The sequence below is a fragment of the Mobula hypostoma genome, chromosome X1, assembly GCF_963921235.1.
Source record: "Mobula hypostoma chromosome X1, sMobHyp1.1, whole genome shotgun sequence".
In the NCBI taxonomy this organism is placed as follows: Eukaryota; Metazoa; Chordata; class Chondrichthyes; order Myliobatiformes; family Myliobatidae; genus Mobula; species Mobula hypostoma.
In genome coordinates this window covers 66,677,421-66,699,600 of record NC_086128.1, presented here as the reverse complement: position 1 = coordinate 66,699,600, position 22,180 = coordinate 66,677,421, and the positions used below count along the sequence as shown (strand labels likewise).

The 22,180-nt window shown below is 52.0% G+C and overlaps 1 protein-coding gene across 2 annotated transcripts in view; it reads right to left on the bottom strand.

The window, feature by feature from the left end:
* The window catches only part of LOC134340544 (junction plakoglobin-like), a 137,839-nt gene that overhangs the window by 66,612 nt on the left and 49,047 nt on the right, over positions 1-22,180 (bottom strand). For both annotated transcript variants that reach the window (XM_063037915.1, XM_063037914.1), the window contains exons 2-4: positions 13,866-14,076; positions 12,336-12,589; positions 10,875-11,113 (exon numbers count right to left, since the gene is read on the bottom strand). In XM_063037915.1, coding sequence (XP_062893985.1) covers positions 10,875-11,113; positions 12,336-12,589; positions 13,866-14,067 — 695 coding nt within the window. In that variant the 5' untranslated portion in view covers positions 14,068-14,076. The remainder of the gene's footprint in view (positions 1-10,874; positions 11,114-12,335; positions 12,590-13,865; positions 14,077-22,180) is intronic.

The following is a 22,180-nucleotide window of genomic DNA, read 5'->3' as shown; positions in this document are numbered from 1 at the left end:
ACACACACACACACACACACACACACACACACACACACACACACACACAGAAAGCACTGGGAGAAGGGGTTCCCAATGTGGGGTCCACAGACCCCTCCTCCCTTCCTTAATGCTCTTCTTCTTCTCCTTCGGCTGTCCATCGATTTCGATGTTGACCGTTCTGTGCCTTGGAAGGTTTCCAGGGCGCAGGCCTGGGCAAGGTTGTATGGAAGACCGGCAGTTGCCCATGCTGCAAGTCTCCCCTCTCCATGCCACCGGTGTTATCCAAGGGAAGGGCACTAGGGCCGATACAGCTTGGCACTAGTGTCGTCGCAGAGCAATGTGTGGTTAAGTGCCTTGCTCAAGGACACAACACACTGCCTCAGCCGAGGCTCGAACTAGCGACCTTCAGATCACTAGACCGACGCCTTAACCACTTGGCCACGGGCTATCAAGTCCGTGGAAGGGAAAAGACTGGGGACCCCCGTGCTGGAGGAGCTCAGCAGGTCAGGCAGCACCTGCGGAGAGGAATGAACAGTCAACGTTTCGGGCCGACACCCTTCTTCAGGACTGGAAAGGTGGGGGCGGGGGCAGTTGTGGGGGTGGGGGGAAGAGATGCCAGAATAAAACGGTCGGGAGGGGGAGGGGGAAAGAGGACGAGCTGGAAGGTGATGGGTAAGTCCGCGGAAGGATCTCGTCCCGAAACGCCGACTGTTCACTTTCTTCCGTAGACGCTGCCTGGCCTGCTGAGTTCCTCCAGCATTTTGCCTGTGCTGCTTTGGATGGGAAAGGTGAAGGGCCGGAGAGGAAGGCAGACCTCAGGAGAAAGGAAAGGAGGCGGATCCCTGGGGGGGAGGTGAGGAGCAGCAAGAGGCCAGAGTGGGCAATACAAGAGGGGGTGGGGGAGGGAAAAATGTTTTTTTTAAAAACCAGAAGGAGAAATCAATATACAGTACATGCCATCAGGTTGGGGGCCACCCAAAGCTTTAAAAATTAATTTACAATCTAATAAATTGACAGTTTTGTTTGGTATAATTCCTCAATGTATCCATGGTATTTCGATATCAGACCAACATGTAATTGCATTTGTCACATTATTGGCCAGAAGGGCTATTTTATTGAAATGGAAAGATGCCTCTGCTCCCACTTTGATACAGTGGTTCTCTCAGTTATGTCTTAGTTTGGAGAAAATCAGAAGTCGAAATTTTGATCCTCGATTTGACTTTGACAAAAGGTGGGGCTCTTTTGCCCGCTACTATCATTTGATTTGAGTTAATTAAGATGGTCCCCTTATGACTCTTGGGTAAATGGATTTGGCTGGTGGATTGATGTCTTTTTTTTTTAATAGAAGCTTGTATGGCGTATAGCTCTGGGTTTGTGCTCCAAATGGGGTTTTTTTCCTCGTTTTTTTTTTGTTTGTTAGTTGGGTTTTTTTTTGTTTTAGTTAGTAGAGGTTCTTTTTTCCTTCTCACTTTTTTCAAAAAAAATATAGCTTTAACATTTTTTAAAAATTATTATTGATATACTGTTTAGTTTGGTTAATAGTTTGACTCTTATTATACTTATTGATATATTGACTTGATTATTTTAATGTATTTTTCTTTGTCAATTTTCAATAATAATTAATAAAAAGATTTAAAAATGAAGGTTGGGGGCCACCCAGACGGAATGCGAGGTGTTACTCCTCAACACTGAGGGTGGCCTCATCCCGGCACAAGAAGAGGCCACAGACCGACACGTCGGAACGGGAATGGGAATTAAGACATCTGACCGCTCGCCCTGGGGTTCAAGGGGGAGCCGTGCCACGCCACAGCCACCTCCCCCTCAGAGGGCAGCTGCGAAAAGGCCCAAACAGACCCGGCCGCCAAGCACAGCCACCACCGACTTCGTGCCCACACTGCGGCAGAACCTGGGGGTCCCAGATCAGCCTCGCCACCCTCAGGAGAACGTCAGACCCGACCCGGGTGATCGGACTGAACTGCCAGCCCTGAGAAGGCGTCATCCACTCAACGGCTCCCAAGCAGTTTCGACCCCTCCCTCAGATTACCGAGAGGTCCGCGAAAGCAACCGACTTCCTTCCTGCACGGCTTCAGGCAATTTACAATGTTCTGCTGCCACAGAACGGCAGCTCCACGCCATCCGAGCGAGCGGCAGTAAACTCGACGCTGACTTTTTAACGCCTGCCACGAGAAAGCGTCGCCAGCCAACTATTAACGACTGCAGTAACAGAGAACTTAACAACGGTTGAAGGGGGAATATTGGGCGGGACAGAAATCGTGTTTCGAGCAAATCACTGGAGGTCTCCCCGAATGAGGAACATCCCCCTGTGTGGGGAAGGAAGGACGTACGAGAGAAAATCTCGAGGCGCTGGAAACCCAAAGCAACACACACACACACACACAAAATGCCGGAGAAATTCAGCAGACCAGGCAGCAACTATGGAAAAGTGTGAATGGTCGACGTTTCGGGCCGAGTCCCTTCGACAGGGCACAAGCGAAGGACGGACGTACAATAGATATCCAGATGGCTTTTGACAAGATAGAGAAATATTCACGGCTCAGGAGGCAACATTGTTGGAGTGGATATTTTATTTTGAAGACGCCGAACGGGCCTTTCCAGCCCAACCAGCCGCACAGCCCAGCCGCCCACCTGATTTAACCCTCGCCTAATCGCGGGACGATTTACAACGACCGATTAACCCACTAACCCGTGCGTGCTTGGAACGTGGGAGGTGACCGTAGCACCCAGAGGAAATGCACGCATTTCATAGGAAGGACGTACAAAATTTCCTACAGGCGACATCAGAATTTAATTCCAGACTCCCCGGCACCCCGAGCTGTGATAGTGTCACGCTACCGTGGTACCCCAAAACAAAGGTCACCCAGCCAACAGGGAAGTTCAAGGTAAATTAGTTTTCAAAGTATGGCAATGCCAAACTTGCCGTAGGGTTTGGAGGCGTGCGTGCTGGCTGGAGTCAGAGCCTTGAAGCTTTGGCTCTCGGTTGGTTCACCCATGACAAACAGGTCAAAGGGTAGAGGGCAAACCTCCAGGTTTTGGAAGGGTGGGGGAGGGAGGGGTTCCAGCTCAGGACTAACAACCCTGACTGGTGAAACAAAACTGTTATGGAAACAGCAATGAGGAATCCTTCTACATCTGGGTGCGACGGTATTCCTGAGTCTCCACCCGGGACTTGCGTGGCTGACAGCAGTGAAAACCGACAGGAGGCTACTGACGCGATGAAGGAAGCCCAGAGATAGATCACCTTCATTGCTGTCCTAAACGCCAGCGGTGTAACGGGTAGAACAAATAAACACGATAGAAACAATGTAAAACTACACACAAAAGACTGACAAACAACTAACCTGCAAAAAGGCAAACTGTACAACTTGAAAGAAACAGATAATAATGAGTCGCAGAATGGAATCAGTTCAGTGTAGAGGTGAGTGAAGTTATCCACATGATTCAGGAGCTTGACGGTGGTAGGGTAGTGCCTGTTCCTGAACCTTGTGTTGGGACGCCCGAGGCTCCTGTACTTCCTTCCCCACGGGAGGCAGCGAGAACAGAGCATTTCCTGGATGGGGAGTCGGGGTGGGGGCGGACTCTGATGATGGAAATGGTTCTCAGCATAATAGTCATAGTCATACTTTATTGATCCCGGGGGAAATTGGTTTTCGTTACAGTTACACCATAAATAATAAATAGTCATAGAACCATAAATAGTTAAATAGTAATATGTAAATCAGCCAGTAAATTATGAAATAAGTCCAGAACCAGCCTATTGGCTCAGGGTGTCTGACCCTCCAAGGGAGGAGTTGTAAAGTTTGATGGCCACAGGCAGGAATGACTTCCTATGACGCTCTGTGTTGCATCTCGGTGGAATGAGTCTCTGGCTGAATGTACTCCTGTGCCCACCCAGTACATTATGTAGTGGATGGGAGACATTGTCCAAGATGGCATGCAACTTGGACAGCATCCTCTTTTCAGACACCACCGTCAGAGAGTCCAGTTCCATCCCCACAACATCACTGGCCTTACGAATGAGTTTGTTGATTCTGTTGGTGTCTGCTCCCCTCAGCCTGCTGCCCCAGCACACAACAGCAAACATAGAAACATAGAAACATAGAAAATAGGTGCAGGAGCAGGCCATTCGGCCCTTCGAGCCTGCACCGCCATTCAGTATGATCATGGCTGATCATCCAACTCAGAACCCTGACAGCACTGGCCACCACAGGCATCATGCTGTTACAGGGGTAATACCTGTTCCTCAACCTGGTGTTAGAATACCAAAGGCTCCATGTTCTGCCTTCCTAGTGGTGGGCAGCGAGAAGAGAGCATTTCCTGGATGGTTGGAGGGGGGGGTTGGTCTCAGATGATGGAAATTGTTCCGAGCAGAATGCTACTACAGCGGCAATGGCCCAAATTCAACTCCTGTCACTGTGAGGAGCTTGTACGTTCTCTCCGCGACCTACTCGACTTTCTTCCAGGCGCCCTGGTTTCCTCCCACATTCCAAAAAGGCACGCGTCAGTAGGTTAATCTGTCACGTGGTTATAGTTGGGCGGAGTGGGCTCGTTGGGCCAGAACGGCCTGTTACATCACGGTAGCTTTAAATGATTTTTTTTTTTCCTCTCCTCTGGGTTGGAACTATGTAGTGAACAGCAAGCAACGGGGAACAGTCCCAAACCAGAGAAAAACCTGTGGATGCTGGAAATCCGAGCGACACGCACAAACCGCTGGAGGAACTCAGCAGGACGGGCAGCGTCTACGAACACATAGATGAACGTAGAGCCGTAGATGTAGCGTATATGGATTTCAGCAAGGCATTTGATAAGGTACCCCATGCAAGACTTATTGGGAAAGTAAGGAGGTTGGGCGGCTGGTTGTGCAACATCAGCGCCGGACCTGGGAGCGGAGGTTCCCGGGTTCGAAACCAGTCGGGTCCGCTCCCGAGTACGCTTTCCATCCGTGCCGGGTTGAGTGTCGAGATCGCAACTCGACCTCGTAAAATGAAGGGAAAAATACTGCGGAAGTGTCTGTGTGGGGAGCAGCGCGCCACACAGTCTCTCTCTCACTCGGCGCCTTGTAAAAGCCATGAAAAAGACATCACGGGCACACGCACACACAGACTAGCACGCACACGCACGCCAAAATTTTAAAAAAGTAAGGAGGTATGGGATCCAAGGGGACATTGCTTTGTGGATCCAGAACTGGGTTGCCTACAGAAGGCAAAGAGTGGTTGTTGATGGGTCATATTCTGCATGGAGGTCAGTGTCCAGTGGTGTGCCTCAGGGATCTGTTCTGGGACCCCTCCTCTTTGTGATTTTTATAAATGACCTGGAAGAGGAAGTGGAGGGATGGGTTAGTAAATTTGCTGATGACACAAAGGTTGGGTGTGTTGTGGATAGTGTGGGGGGCTGTCAGACGTTACAGCAGGACATCGATAGGATGCAAAAGTGGGCTGAGAAGTGGCAGATGGAGTTCAACACAGATAAGTGTGAGGTGGTTCATTTTGATAGGTCAAAATATGATCACAGAATTGGTATTAATGGTAAGACTCTTGGCAGTGTGGAGATCAGAGGGATCTTGGGGTCTGAGTCCATAGGACACTCAAAGCTGCTACACAGGTTGACTCTGTGGTTAAGAAGGCATATGGTGCATTGTCCTTCATCAACTGTGGGATTGAGTTTCAGAGCCGAGAGGTAGTGTTGCAGCTATATAGGACCCTGGTCAGACCACACTTGGAGTACTGTGCTCAGTTCTGGTCGCCTCACTACAGGAAGGATGTGGAAACTATAGAAAGGGTGCAGAGGAGATTTACAAGGATGTTGCCTGGATTGGGGAGCATGCCTTATGAGAATAGGTTGAGTGAACTCGGCCTTTTCTCCTTGGAGCGACGGAGGATGAGAGGTGACCTGACAGAGGTGTACAAGATGATGAGAGGCATTGATCGTGTGGATAGTCAGAGGCTTTTTCCCAGGGCTGAAATGGCTAGCACGAGAGGGCACAGTTTTAAGGTGCTTGGAAGCAACGTTCCCTCTAATTTTTAGTAGTCAGTGTGCGCAAAATCTTACGTTGTGCAAATTTTTTTCCTGTGACAAAAGTATATGCGCATTGAATGCACACATGGGACAGTTCATGTAGATTTACAAAATATTTGACATAAAACTGCACAGAATAACAAAATAACATACATATTTAAGTCATACACACAAAAAGTGCTGGTGAACACAGCAGGCCAGGCAGCATCTCTAGGAAGAGGTACAGTCAACGTTTCGGGCCGAGACCCTTCGTCAGGACTAACTGAGAGAAGAGCTAGTAAGAGATTTGAAAGTGTGAGGAGGGAGGGGGAGATCCAAAACGATAGGAGAAGACAGGAGGGGGAGGGATGGAGCAAAGAGCTGGACAGGTGATTGGCAAAAGGGATACAAGGGTGGAGAAGGAAGAGGATCACGGGATGGGAGGCCTAGGGAGAAAGAAGGCGGGGGGAGCCCAGAGGATGGGCAAGGAGTTGTAGTGAGAGGGACAGAGGGAGAAAAAAAAAGAAAAAAGGGGGAAAGAAAAAAATCATAATGATAATAATGAAAAAATTAATAAATAAGAGATGGGGTACGAAGGAGAGGAGGGGTATTAACAGAAATTATAGAAGTCAATGTTCATGTCATCAGGCTGGAGATATTTAATTTTTATCATTGGCAGTTCATTGGCTATATTTAAGAGGGAGTTAGATATGGTCCTTGTAGCTAAAGGGATCAGGGGGTATGGAGGGAAGGCAGGTACAGGGTTCTGAGTTGGATGATCAGCCATGATCATACTGAATGGTGGTGCAGGCTCGAAGGGCCGAATGGCCTACTCCTGGCACCTATTTTCTATGTTTCTATATTTAAGTCACTCAGTTATTTTCTCTCTCCTGTCTTTGGCATTTACCCATTCTTTGTAAACTCTATCTCGACTAATAGAACTTCCATCCCATTGATAGCTTTTGATTCTCATTAACATATCCCAATGACATTCACCTAAACGGTTTCTCAGCTTGTTTTTGAGTTGATTCATTAGGCTAAAACCTCGCTCACAGTCTGCACTAGACGCAAGAAAGGTTCCCCCAGTGTCCATCAACTGTGCAAGGTGGCAAAACTGTTCATTTTGAAGTACAAATGCCACCATTTGAGCAAAGTTTGAAATCGGTTCGGATTTAACTTTTTCTTGCACTGAAAATTTGAAATCATTAAGCTAACTATTACAATATTTTCAGCCCAAAAATCATGATATTTTAGACACAAGGCATTAACTTGTTCATCGCCAAATGTGAAGTCACACTCTGCAATTGCAGAGAAATCAAAAGCTGACCTCCTCTGGGTTTGATCGTTTTCACTCTCGTTCATTTGCACTCAACTGTAACATGCGTAGCACTCCTGTAACGGGTAATGACGGGTTCTGTTGCCTGAGCTTTTGTACACTGTCCAAATGCGATTTACTTGCCAAATGACACTTCAAAAAGTCAAGTTTCCAAGTACCATCCCATTTCTTTCCACTAGCAAATTCTCCAGCAACTTCCGCATCACGACAATACAAACAGATAACTCCAGTTTCCGAATCATACATAAATATTTCTCGTAGCTGAACGTTCATGACCTCATGGGCTTTTGGTGTAACAGTTTCTACTATTTTGTTAAGCTATTCAACTTCAAACAAATTTGCAGTTCTTCTGCGCGTCACGCCCTTCGCTTCTTTTGAATTCGACATAGTGAATCAATATTTTTTTCAATCAAAACTTAGTAAGCTATCTACAGGATTTGAAACAGATCTTTGTAAACTTTACAATATGAACACGGTCTGCCAAACATAGCTGCCGCCGTGATGCCGCTGTACAAACCGGAACGGGATAGGTGAGGTGACGTAAATTAGTACGTGCATTGTGGTATTTGAAAAACTGACTAACTAGTTGACAGAAACAGATAGGTAAAAGATTATTTTCAATAAGTATAATTATTGACGACTACATTATTTTCGGTAACTAACCTTCTGTGCACACATTAATTTCCTTTGTACACTGGTTGAAAAATGTGTGTGCACGCGCACATGTGCACAGCTTAGACTGACTGCATCATAGCCTGGTATGGGAACACCAATGCCCTCGAATGGAAATTCCTACAAAAATTAGCCCAGTCCATCACAAGTAAAGCCCTTCCCACCGTTGAACACATCTACATGGAGCACTGTCCCAGGAAAGCAGCATCCATCGTCAGGGACCCCCACCACCCAGGCCATGCTCTCTTCTCTCCGCTGCACAAGGAGGTACAGGAGCCTCAGGATCCACACCGCCAGGTTCAGGGACAGTTGTTACCCCTCATCCATCAGGAAGGAGGTACAGGAGCCTCAGGTCCCACACCACCAGGTTCAGGAACAGTTGTTACCCCTCATCCATCAGGAAGGAGGTACAGGAGCCTCAGGTCCCACACCACCAGGTTCAGGGACAGTTATTACCCCTCATCCATCAGGAAGGAGGTACAGGAGCCTCAGGATCCACACCACCAGGTTCAGGGACAGTTATTACCCCTCATCCATCAGGAAGGAGGTACAGGAGCCTCAGGATCCACACCACCAGGTTCAGGGACAGTTATTACCCCTCATCCATCAGGAAGGAGGTACAGGAGCCTCAGGATCCACATCACCAGGTTCAGGGACAGTTATTAACCCCCAACCATCAGGCTCTTGAACAAAGAGATAACTTCACTCACTTTCCCCATCATTGTTTGTGGGAACATCTCAATGATCTCACTTTAAGGACTCTTCATCTCACGATCCCGTTGTTTATTGCTATTTATTTATATTTGTGTTTGCACAGTTTGTTGTCTTCTGCACTCTGGTTGATCTTCCACTGATCCTGTTTACAGTTACTATTCTATAGATTTGCCGAGTGTGCCCACGGGAAAATGAAACTCAGGGTTGTATATGGTGACGTACATGTACTCTGATAATAACATTTACTTCCAGCTTTCAGTGGGAAAAATATACACGATCCAACCACAAGATTCGGCAGATGCTGGAAATGCAGCACAAACTCAGCCAGAATAAGGAGGCTGGGAGAGAGGGAAAAGAACAAGCTGACAGGTGACAGGTGAGACCAGGTGAGGGGGAAGGTAGGTGTGTGGGGGAGGGGGAGGAGGACAAGCTGACTGGTGACAGGTGAGACCAGGTGAGGGGAAAGGTAGGTGTGTGGGGGAGGGGGAGGAGGACAAGCTGACTGGTGACAGGTGAGACCAGGTGAGGGGAAAGGTAGGTGTGTGGGGGAGGGGGAGGAGGACAAGCTGACTGGTGACAGGTGAGACCAGGTGAGGGGGAAGGGGAGGATGACAAGGTGACAGGTGACAGGTGAGACCAGGTGAGGGGAAAAGTGGGTGAGTAGGAGGACAAGCTGACTGGTGACAGGTGAGACCAGGTGAGGGGGAAGGTGGGTGTGGGGGGGGGAGGGGGGAGGGGGAGGAGGGCAAACTGGCAGGTGACAGGTGAGACCAGGTGAGGGGGAAGGGAAGGACGACAAGGTGACAGGTGAGACCAGGGAGGGGGAAGGGGAGGATGACAAGGTGACAGGTGAGACCAGGTGAGGGGAAAAGTGGGTGAGTAGGAGGGGGAGGAGGACAAGCTGACTGGTGACAGGTGAGACCAGGTGAGGGGGAAGGTGGGTGTGGGGGGGAGGGGGGAGGAGGGCAAACTGGCAGGTGACAGGTGAGACCAGGTGAGGGGGAAGGGAAGGACGACAAGGTGACAGGTGAGACCAGGGAGGGGGAAGGGGAGGATGACAAGGTGACAGGTGAGACCAGGTGAGGGGAAAAGTGGGTGAGTAGGAGGGGGAGGAGGACAAGCTGACTGGTGACAGGTGAGACCAGGTGAGGGGGAAGGTGGGTGTGGGGGGGAGGGGGGAGGGGGAGGAGGGCAAACTGGCAGGTGACAGGTGAGACCAGGTGAGGGGGAAGGGGGGGACGACAAGGTGACAGGTGAGACCAGGTGAGGGGGAAGGGAAGGACGACAAGGTGACAGGTGAGACCAGGGAGGGGGAAGGGGAGGATGACAAGGTGACAGGTGACAGGTGAGACCAGGTGAGGGGAAAAGTGGGTGTGGGGGGGGAGGGGGGAGGGGGAGGAGGGCAATCTGGCAGGTGACAGGTGAGACGGAAGGGGAGGACGACAAGGTGACAGGTGAGGGGAAAAGTGGGTGAGTAGGAGGAGGAGGAGGACAAGCTGACGGGTGATAGGTGAGACCAGCTGAGGGGGAAGGTGGATGGGTAGGGAGAGAGGAAACGAAGTAGGAAGCTGGATGATGACAGGTGGAAGAGGCAAAGGGCTGAAGAAGATGGAATGTTGAAAGATTGGAGCGACTGGGCTTGTATACACTGCAGTTTAGAAGGCTGAGAGGGGATCTTATTGAAACATAAGATTATTAAGGGATTGGACACGCTGGAGGCAGGAAACATGTTCCTGCTGATGGGTGAGTCCAGAACCAGAGGCCACAGTTTAAGAATAAGGGGTAGGCCATTTAGAACGAAGTTGAGGAAAAACTTTTTCACACAGAGGGTTGTGGATCTGTGGAATGCTCTGCCTCAGAAGGCAGTGGAGGCCAATTCTCTGGATTCTTTCAAGAAAGAGTTAGATAGAGCTCTTAAAGATAGCGGAATCAAAGGTTATGGGGATAAGGCAGGAACTGGATACTGATTGTGGATGATCAGCCATGATCACAGTGAATGGCGGTGCTGGCTCGAAGGGCCGAATGGCCTACTCCTGCACCTATTGTCTATTGAATCTGATAGGAGAAGAGGTGGCGGGGGGAGAGAGAGAATAGGGAAGCCGATGGCCAGGTGAGGCGAAGAGAAGGGGGCAACAGTGGGGCCGGAATTGCAGCGTACCTCAGCATCCTGACCAGGGCTGGGATCCCGCCGGACTTGAAGATGGCGAGCATGCCATCGCGGTGGTGCGAGAAGTTGTGAAGGATGCCGGCCGCGTGCCGGGCCGTCTCCATGTCGCTGGTGTTCTGCATGGTCCGGACCACGGCCGCCACCATCTGCGGGGACTGCTCCAGGGCGCGGCACGAGGCGTCTTTCTTCACCAGCTGGTTGACGATCATGGTCGCCTTGCTGACGATAACCTGCAGGAGCAGAGTGGGGTGGGGGGAGAGGAGAGTCAAGCGCGGAAACGAGGAGGCCTCCCGCGGTTCCTCGTCGATCAGCCTCAGGGCGCACGGCACGTCCCGGCTGTCTACGCGATACGCGAGCCTGGGCGGTACGTTACAGAGAGAAAGCTGCCACTCCCCATGTATCTGATGGGGAGTGTTTGGCACCGGTCAGCCTTGAACTCAACGTAGGGACTACCTCAGGGACTCCAGCTCCGGATTTTTCCCTCGGGGTTCACTCCCGATGCCTTCGTGAGTGGGTACAGCCGCAAGGCAGCGGGAGGTTTGAGATCAGAGTTTTCCTTCTCCCAGATGAGCTGCCAACCACGGCTGACGAGCCCCATCTGCCCGGAGCGACTGGTTTTAAAGTGCCAGTAACCCACCATTGCCCCTTCTCCTGTCAGTAGACACGGTTCCGCTGGGTTTAGTAGCTAAACCACACGTGAAAGCCAGGAGCTGGACTTGGTTGTCAGAGGCTGTTTGAGACGCACGCCGTTGGGAGCATTTAATAGGCAGTGGGAGCTTGTCCCCACTCCCACCCCCGGCTATAAAAACCTTAAAGGACCTGGGTAGCAGTTTAAGGTGGAGGTACAGTCGACGTTTCAGGCCGAGACCCTTCGACGAAGGGTCTCGGCCTGAAACGTCGACTGTACCTCTTCCTAGAGATGCTGCCTGGCCTGCTGTGTTCACCAGCAACTTTGATGTGCGTTGCTTGAATTTCCAGCATCTGCAGAATTCCTCGTGTCGCAGTTTAAGGGCATGCTTCCAAGCACTTGATAGGCAGCTTTTGAACTAGCTGAGGGATCGTGACAGGGTTCAATATCCTGGCACGAGGTACCAAGGGGACAACAGTGCCAGTGGTTCAGCGAGCGCCAGGGTAGGGTAGCGGTTATCGTAACGCCAGCCACCCGGGTTCAATAGCCTCCACTCTCTCTCTGAGGAGATCCTCCGCTCCCTGCGTTGGACAGGTGGAACCTGCTCCCAGAGGTAGATACACTGAGGGCACTTATGGAGCCGCAGAGTCGTGGGGGGGGCCCCACACGCCAGGGCCGGGCGTGAATGGTGACCTAGGGGGGCCACGGGTGAGAGCCGAGGGTCCGAAGGTGAGTGAGCTACCCACCCCACCCCCCGGAATGGACACGACAAGCCCCCTCACCGGCGGTGCTGCCCCTCCCCGGACACCCCGGGGGCCGGTTACCTGGTCCTCGTCGTTGAGCAGCTTGGTGAGCTCAGGGATGGCGCGCGTGGCGAGCTCCGCGTCGTCCTGGTAATTGATCAGCTGCACGATGGCTGCCTTCAGCATCTGCGAAGACTCCGACAGCTTCTGGACGTTGGTCTCCTGGCCGGGGTCGATCTGAGTGTGCACGATGCGGGCGCCGCTCTCCAGGGTCTCCGGGAACATGGCGGCTCGGACCCGCTGCCCCCGCGTGGAGGCCAGCTGCTCCTCCATCTCTGCGGAGAGGCGGGGTGGGAGAGAACAGGTTACAATGCGGGGTGAGGGCCGCGCGGCGGTAAACCCTGACCACGGTCACCTTTCCTCTACACGGCGTAAGTGGCGAGAGCAGAGTGGGGGGATGTCTGAGGGGAGGCTCTAAGGGGGGGGTGCGTCTGGGAGGGGTCCGGGGGGGGCACGTCCGAGAAGGGAAGGGGGGGCGCGTCCGAGAAGGGAAGAGGGGGCGCGTCCGAGAAGGGAAGAGGGGGCGCGTCCGAGAAGGGAAGGGGGGGGCACGTCCGAGAAGGGAAGGGGGGGCGCGTCCGAGAAGGGAAATGGGGGCGCGTCCGAGAAGGGAAGGGGGGGCGCGTCCGAGAAGGGAAGGAGGGGGGCGCGTCCGAGAAGGGAAGGGGGGGCGCGTCCGAGAAGGGAAGGGGGGGCGCGTCCGAGAAGGGAAGGGGGGGCGCGTCCGAGAAGGGAAGGGGGGGGCGCGTCCGAGAAGGGAAGGGGGGGCGCGTCCTAGAAGGGAAGGGGGGGGCGCGTCCGAGAAGGGAAGGGGGGCGCGTCCGAGAAGGGAAGGGGGGGGCACGTCCTAGAAGGGAGGGGGGGCACGTCCGAGAAGGGAAGGAGGGGTGGATTCTGGAGTTGGGATGTTATGTTGAAGTTGTGTGAGACATCGGTAAGGCCTAATTTCAAGTACTGTTTGCAATTCAGGTCACCCGCCTCCAGGAAAGATGTAAATCAGGTTGACAGAGTAAAGAGAAAATTCACAAAGGGATGTTGCAAAGGGAGGACCCGAGTGACGAGGAGAGTTTGAACTTTATTTCCTGGAACGTAGAAGGCTGAGAGGGGATTTGATAGGGGTTACACAGAATTACGAGGGGTACGGACGGGGTAAACGCAAGCAGGCTTTTTTTCCCACCGAGGTCGGGCGGGACGACGTGGGTTGAGGGTGAGAGGTGAGGAGTTTGAGGGGTGGGAGGGGCGGCACTAGGGGCAACTTCTTCACTCCAGAGGGTGGCAAGAGTGCACGGAACAGGTGGTGGTGCACGGCGAGCTCGAGAAGTCTGGGCAGGTCGGTGGGGGGGCAGCTTAAATGGAAGGGGCACGGACTAGATGGGCCGAAGGGCTTGTTTCTGTGCTGTACTTTTCTCTGACTATATCGGACAGTGAGAGAGCAGAGGCACGACTCCGTCTGTCAGATCATTAACTAAGTACCCCCAGCCCGCCCCCTTCCACCCACACTGGCCTCACTCCCCTCCGCGCACCCCCCCCACCAAGAAGACCCGCACGTACCTGGCAGCTGTACCGCTCTGCAGGTAGTGCTGGTGGTGGTGACCGTGTAGTGCCCGTGCTTCCAGATGTCGTCCTCCTCTAGGCTGCCCTTGCCGCTCAGCGAGGGGACGTTGGTGTTGATGCCCGACTGGATGCCCGAGTCCACGTAGGTCTGCTGCCAGTGGGTGACCTTGCTGGCCGACTCTGAGTCGTAGTGCTCCATCGGTCTACCCTGCAGCCGGGCGGTGGGGAGAGAAAAGAGACGAGCTCAGTGCTGTCGCCTGGGACGGACCCCCGCACCCGGCCGGGGAAGGGGGGGAGAGTTGGGGGGGTGGGGGATGACGATTCACGCAGGCAAAGTCTTTCAACTTGGGGAGCCAGCGTCCACAAGCCGTCAGGCGACAGCGATGAAATGCAAGCACACCCCCACACACACTCCATGGTAACTCTCCCAGCCGACACACACAGCCAACCCACACTAGAAACGCAGCTCCTTTCTTTTTTAAAGGAGCACCCGAAAGCTACTCGAGACACTGGAAATCCAGAGCAAAACACACACACGCGCACGCACACACACAAAATGCTGGAGGACCTCAGCAGGTCGAGCAGCGTCTACGCAGAGGAGTAAACAGTCCACATTTTGGGCCGAGACTCGTCATCAGGACTGGAAGGGAAGGGGGAGGACGCCAGGATAAAAATATGGGGGTGGTGGGGGAGAATTAGCTGGGAGCCAAGTGGTTGAGAAAGGTAAAAGGAGGGTAAACGAGAGAGGAATTCTGCAGGCCCACGCGCAAAATGCCGGAGGAATTCAGCAGGTCGGGCAGCACCTGCGGAAACGATAATAGAGAGCTGACATTTCGGGACCCCTCTGCCCGAAACTCCGACCGTCTGGTCATTTCCACAGCTGCTGAGGGAGAGTGAAGTCCGGGAGAAAGGGGCACCAGGTGATAGGCAGGTGAGGAGAAGAGGAGAAATGAAGAGGGAAGGGGGAAATGAAGAGGGAAGGGGGAAATGAAGAGGGAAGGGGGAAATGAAGAGGGAAGGGGGAGGCCGGGGGTGGGAGGGGGCATTTTTTTTTAAACCAAAAGGAGGAATCGATGACCCTGCCATCAGGTTAGAGGCCACCAAGATGGAATAGGAGAGTGGCCTCATCATGGCAAAGGAGGAGGGACCTGGACCTGGGTTACAGGGAAAGATCACACAGTGCAGTACAGGAAAGCTATCTGCCAATTTGCAGATGACACCAAAACGGTAGGCTGAGGAGGCAGCTGGATCTGAACCAGCTAGAAAAATGGGCTGAAAAATGGCAGATATGGAGTTTTAGAAACACAGAAAACCGACAGCACAATACAGGCCCTTCGTCCCACAAAGCTGGGCCGAACATGTCCTTACCTATTTTTCTAAGCTCCATGTACCTATCCAAAAGTCTCTTAAAAGACCCTATCGCATCCACCTCCACCACCGTCGCCGGCAGTCCGTTCCACACACTCACCACTCTCTGCGTAAAAAACTTACCCCTGACATCTCCTCTGTACCTACTCCCCAGCACCTTAAAACTGTGCCCTCTCGCGCTAGCCATTTCAGCCCTGGGAAAAAGCCTCTGACTATCCACATAATCACTGCCTCTCATCATCTTATACACCTCTATCAGGTCACCTCTCATCCTCCGCCGCTCCAAGGAGAAAAGACCGAGTTCACTCAATCTGTTCTCATAAGGCATGCTCCCCAATCCAGGCAACATCCTTGTAAATCTCCTCTGCACCCTTTCTATGGTTTCCACATCCTTCCTGTAGTGAGGCGACCAGTGCGAAGTTTTGCACTTTGGCAGGACCAACCAGGGTACGTCTTACACAGTAACGGTAGGGCACTGAGGAGTGCGGTAGAACAAGGGGATCTGGGATACAGGTCCAGAATTCATTGAAAGTGGCGTCACAGGAAGACAGGGTCGTAAAGAAAGCTTTTGGCACCTTGGCCTTCATAAATCAAAGTACTGAGCACAGGAGACAGGATGTTACGTTGGAATTGTACAAGACGCTGCAGAGACCTTATTTGGAATACTGTCTGCAGATTTGGTCACCTACCTACGGGAAAGATGTACACAAGGTTGAAAGACTACTGGGAAAATTTACAAGGATGTTACCGGGACTTGAGGACCCAAGTTATAGAGGGAAAGGTTGAAAAGGTTGGGACTTTATTCCCTGGAGCGTAGGACAATGAGGGGAGATTTGATAGAGGTATACAGAATTTTGAGGGGCATAGATAGGGTAAATGCAAGAAGGCTTTTTCCGCTGAGGTTGGGTGAGACTGCAACTAGAGGTCATGGGTTAAGGGCGAAAAGTGAACTATTTAAGGGAAGCAAGAGGGGGAACTTCATCACTCAGAGAGTGTGGAACGATCTGCCAGGAGAAGTGGTGGATGTGGGTTTGATTTCATCATTTAAGGGAAGTTTAAATATGTGTGGTGAAGAGTATATTGACCGGTTGCATCACAGCCTGGTATGGAAACACCAATGCCCTTGAATGGAAAATCCGACAAGTAGCAGCGGATACAGCCCAGTCCATCATGGGTAAAGCCCTCCCCACCATTGAGCACGTCTACATGAAACACTGTCGCAGGAAAACAGCATCCATCATCAGGGACCCCCACCACCCAGGCCATGCTCTCTTCTCATTGCTGCCATCAGGAAGGAGGTAAGGGAGCCTCAGGACCCACACCACCAGGTTCAGGAACAGTTATTACCCCTCAACCATCAGGAAGGAGGTACAGGAGCCTCAGGTCCCATACCACCAGGTTCAGGAGCAGTTATTACCCCCTCAACCATCAGGAAGGAAGGACAGGAGCCTCAGGACCCACACCACCAGGTTCAGGAACGGTTATTACCCCTCAACCATCAGAAAGGACGTACAGGAGCCTCAGGTCCCACACCACCAGGTTCAGGAACAGTTATTACCCCTCAGCCATCAGAAAGGAGGTACAGGAGCCTCAGGTACCACACCACCAGGTTCAGGAACAGTTATTACCCCTCAGCCATCAGAAAGGAGGTACAGGAGCCTCAGGTCCCACACCACCAGGTTCAGGAACAGTTATTATCCCCCTCAACCATCAGGAAGGAGGTACAGGAGCCTCAGGACCCACACCACCAGGTTCAGGAACAGTTATTACCCCCCTAAACCATCAGGAAGGAGGTACAGGAGCCTCAGGACCCACACCACCAGGTTCAGGAACAGTTATAATCCCTCAACCATCAGGAAGGGGATACAGGAGCCTCAGGACCCACACCACCAGGTTCAGGAACAGTTATTACCCCCCTCAACCATCAGGAAGGAGGTACAGGAGCCTCAGGACCCACACCACCAGGTTCAGGAACAGTTATAATCCCTCAACCATCAGGAAGGGGATACAGGAGCCTCAGGACCCTCACCACCAGGGTCAGGAACAGCTATTACCTATCAACCCACCAGGCTTTTGAACCAGTGGAGATAACATCACTCAACTTCACATGCTCCATGTTCCCACAACCTATGGTCTCACTTTCAAGGACTCTTCATCTCATGCTCTCGATACTTATTGCTTATTTATTTATCATTAATTCTTTTTTTTTTATTTGCAGAGTTTGGTGCCTTCTTCACTCTAGAAGGCACTGGTTCTATTATTGTTACTATTCTATAGGTTTATTGAGTGTGCTTATAAATGAACCTCAGGGTTGAATATGCTTCAGCTAACTTTGGATAAATCAACCCTGAGGTCTGGGTAATACGTGGATGGAACGGCGACGGTCCCAGGGTGCAGGTTAATGGAGCTGGGTACAATAATAGTTGGACACCAGATAGGCCAAAGGACCTGATTCAGTGTTAGGTGCAGGAGTAGGCCATGCAGGCCATCAAGCTAGCACCACCATTCACTGTGATCATGGCTGATCATCCACAATCAGTATCCAGTTCCTGCCTTATCCCCATACCCTTCACTCCGCTATCTTTAAGAGCTCTATCTAACTCTTTCTTGAGAGAATCCAGAGAATTGGCCTCCACTGCCTTCTGAGGCAGAGCATTCCACAGATCCACAACCCTCTGTGTGAAAAAGTTTTTCCTCAACTCCGTCCTAAATTGCCTACCCCTTATTCTTAAATTGTGGCCTCTGGTTCTGGACTCCCCCAACACTGGGAACATGTTTCCTGCCTCTAGCGTGTCCAATCCCTTAATAATCTTATATGTTTCAATCCAATCCCCTCTCATCCTCCTAAATTCCAGTGTATACAAGCCCAGTCGCTCCAATCTTTCAACATATGACAGTCCCGTCATCCCGGGAATTAACCTAGTGAACCTGTGCTGCACCCCCTCCATAGCTAGAATGTCCTTCCTCAAATTTGGAGACCAAAACTGGACACAATACTCCAGGTGTGGTCTCACCAGGGCGCTGTACAGCTGCAGAAGGACCTCTTTGCTCCTATACTCAATTCCCCTTGTTATGAAGGCCAACATGCCATTAGCTTTCTTCACTGCCTGCTGTACTTGCATGCTTACTTTCAGTGACTGATGAACAAGGACACCTAGACCTCGTTGTACTTCCCCTTTTCCTAACTTGGCACCATTCAGATAGTAATCTGCCTTCCTGTTCTTGCCACCAAAGTGCTGTAGCTTTCTGTGACACCTCTCCGTAAACAAAGGAGCCCATTTCCTTCCTGACCGGGTCGAGTCACGTCACCACGCACAGGAGCCAGCTTTGCTGCTTGCTACTACCGATCTCCATCTTGTTCATACCAGCCACCTCCACTGGGTTTATGGATATTCTCCTGCTGGCTTGTGGTCACCTTCAGCTTCCTTCATGGATTCTCTCTGCCCACCCCCCCCAACCTCTCTCTCCTTTTTTCCCCATTCTCCCCGTACTGGGTCACCTCTCGCCCTCCCCCACCTTGAATCAGCACGTCACCGAAGGCAATCCGATGTCCACAGACACACCGCGAAGAGCGTTCCAACCGCCTTCTCCGCAAGGCAGAGCAGGAGAGTTTTCCTTCTCCTGGACCAGCTGCCGAACCAGCCCCCCCCCCCGTCTGCCCAGAGTGCCAGCGACCCGCCCCTGCCCCTCCCGGCAGTAGAAACGGTTCCGCCGGGCGCTGTAGCTCAGCCACGCGCGAAGGCCAGGAGCTGAACTTGGTTGTCAGAGGCCGCTTGAGACGCACGCCACTGGGCGGGTTCAATAAGTAGCGGGAGCTTGCCCCCATCACCATTAGTCTCGTGAGAACATGGATTTGCGCCTTGGCAAGGTTGTATGGAAGACCGGCAGTTGCCCATGCTGCAAGTCTCCCCTCTCCACGACACCAATGTTGTCCAAGGGAAGGGCACTAGGACCGATATAGTTTGGCACCGGTGTTGTCGCAGAGCAATGTGTGGTTAAGTGCCTTGCTCAAGGACACAACACACTGCCTCAGCCGAGGCTCGAACTCACGACCTTCAGATCGCTAGACCGACGCCTTAGCCACTTGGCCGCGTGCCAACACCCATTACCACCCTCCCACCCCCAGCTATAAAAACCTTAGGGAAGCAGTTTATACAAATCACATCATTAAATCGTTACTCCTGTGGAAGGGGAATAAGCCCCGCCAACCATCTCATTTAGTCGAAGATAAATGTAACCTCCTCCCTCCCTCCCTCCCTCCCAGTCCTCCATTTTCCTTGCATGTTCCTGAAATTTACCAGCACCCCTGGCAGGATAATCCACACACCTACCGCCCTCTGTATAAATCACCAACCTCTGACATCTCCCCATCCCCACTATGCTTTCCTCCAATCACCTTAAAAATTAGGCTCTCTCATAAAGCATTCAATGCTCTCAGTGTAGACTCTTCCCCCCCCCCCAACACACTGGAAAATCCTAACGCCAAGTCCTCGCATTGCTCAAAGATTCCCAGTGTCTGCAGAATCACTTTGTCATAAATTGTTGCTTTGGGACAGTTGCAATCAGATTTGAACTTCTGTCCAGCCTCCAGACGATTAACCGAGCAACACAGCCAACATGATTTCAGCAAACATCCACCTCTCCCGAAAGTTCTCCTGCCCATAGATAGTGGCTCCCTGATGCCCACAAATCATGTACAATATCCCAGAAATTGTGTGTGTGTGAGAAAGAGAGACAGAGAGACAGAGAGACTTCCAAAAAAGAAAATATAAAACGTACATCACCCCACACTACGCTAAAGTGTACCCCTGACTAATAGAGGTCAAAAATAATGAGTGTTGCTCGTTGCACTGTTTGCAACAGTGAATTTTCTATTGCCCATGGTGGGTTAAATGACTGTAAAAGATATGTTGAGGTGAGTTTAACAGGTGTCATTTGTTTATTAGAATAGCTAACGTTATTTAAACTAGCTGGCTAGCTGCTAAGGAGCAGACATCCCACCTCTCCCGGAAGGTCTGGGAGTCTCCCGCAAATTGATGGTGCTGCCTCCCTGAAATGAGTCTTTGCAGGGTGGGATGTCTGTTTCAGTAACTCGCCTATCTGAAAATGACGTAACCGTACCAGTTGCCGATACCTACAGCGTCTCCAGCCTGTGCAAAAAGTCTTCAGCACCTATCTAGCTAGATTGCCTTTGCTTGGTACCTCACTGGTCAACGTGGAGCGGAGAGCGAGTTTGTAAGTCTGTAAAGGACGTTGGGAATGGCGAGGGTGGGGCGCCGTGGGAGGGGGGTGGGGACAGGTGGCAGAGAAGGAGTGCGAGGGGTCGGGGAATGCAGACACCCCCAGAGCCCTGAGAAACCAGGCAAGGCCATTTGAATCCAAACAATCGGTTTATTGATCGTTACAGAATGTCTCTCTGGTGCTTCCCACTCCCTCCCCTCTCCCTTCCCCTTTTCCCAACCGTGATCCCCCTCTCCCTCCCCCTTTTCCCAACCGTGATCCCCCTCTCCCTCCCCCTTTTCCCAACCGTGATCCCCCTCTCCCTCCCCCTTTTCCCAACCGTGATCCCCCTCTCCCTCCCCCTTTTCCCAACCGTGATCCCCCTCTCCCTCCCCCTTTTCCCAACCGTGATCCCCCTCTCCCTCCCCCTTTTCCCAACCGTGATCCCCCTCTCCCTCCCCCTTTTCCCAACCGTGATCCCCCTCTCCCTCCCCCTTTTCCCAACCGTGATCCCCCTCTCCCTCCCCCTTTTCCCAACCGTGATCCCCCTCTCCCTCCCCCTTTTCCCAACCGTGATCCCCCTCTCCCTCCCCCTTTTCCCAACCGTGATTCCCCTCTCCCTCCCCCTTTTCCCAACCGTGATTCCCCCTCCCTCCCCCTTTTCCCAACCGTGATTCCCCTCTCCCTTCCCCTTTTCCCAACCGTGATCCCCCTCTCCCTTCCCCTTTTCCCAACCGTGATTCCCCTCTCCCTCCCCCTTTTCCCAACCGTGATCCCCCCTCCCTTCCCCTTTTCCCAACCGTGATTCCCCTCTCCCTCCCCCTTTTCCCAACCATGATCCCCCTCTCCCTCCCCCTTTTCCCAACCATGACTCCCCTCTCTCTGCCCCCTTTTCCCAACCATGACTCCCCTCTCTCTGCCCCCTTCCCGCTCTCAGTCCACAACAGAGACCCGAATCAGAATCAGGTTTATCATCACTCACACGTTATAAGATTAAACCTGCCACTCTGCATTGTGCCAGAGACACCGACAACCCTCACACAAAAAAACCTTCGAGCCACTTTCAAAATGATTGGGACGATGAGCATCGGTCTGACAAAAGCAATTACAGTCACCGGTGACAACCTGTCACATCCTTGCACCAGTTTAACGTAAGGGCACCGTTGCCTCGCTGGGATTGGACTCCAGGGACAAGAAGAGACCAACTTGAATCAAGAGTCAGGTCCATTATCACCGAGACACGTGACGAAATTTCAAATGAGGGTAGACCTCCAGAGAAACACGCAAAAAAAAAAACCAAAAATCCTGGGGGAGCTCAGCAGGTCAGGCTGCGTCTGCGGAAAAGAGTAAACAGTCGACATTTCGGGTCCAGACACCCGATGAAGGTCCGGTCCTGAAAGAGGGTCTCGGCCCGAAACGTCGACTGTTTATTCCTCTCCGTAGGGGCTGCCCGACCTGCTGAGTTTCTCCAGCGTTACGTCTGCGCTATCATCAAATTTTCTGTTTTGTGGCAGCAGTACAATGCATTAAAAAAAAGATGAAATTACAATAAGAAATATGGTATGTAAAAATTAAATTCATTAAGTACTGGGAAAATGGGTGGCGAGGTAGAGATACGTCTCTACCAAAGGAGGTGTGAGGGGCTCCTTCCCTCCGCTAGCCTGCAGGTCACCCTTGGGCAAGGTGTAGCACCTGCTTAGCCCCCTGATCAGGGTCACGTGAAG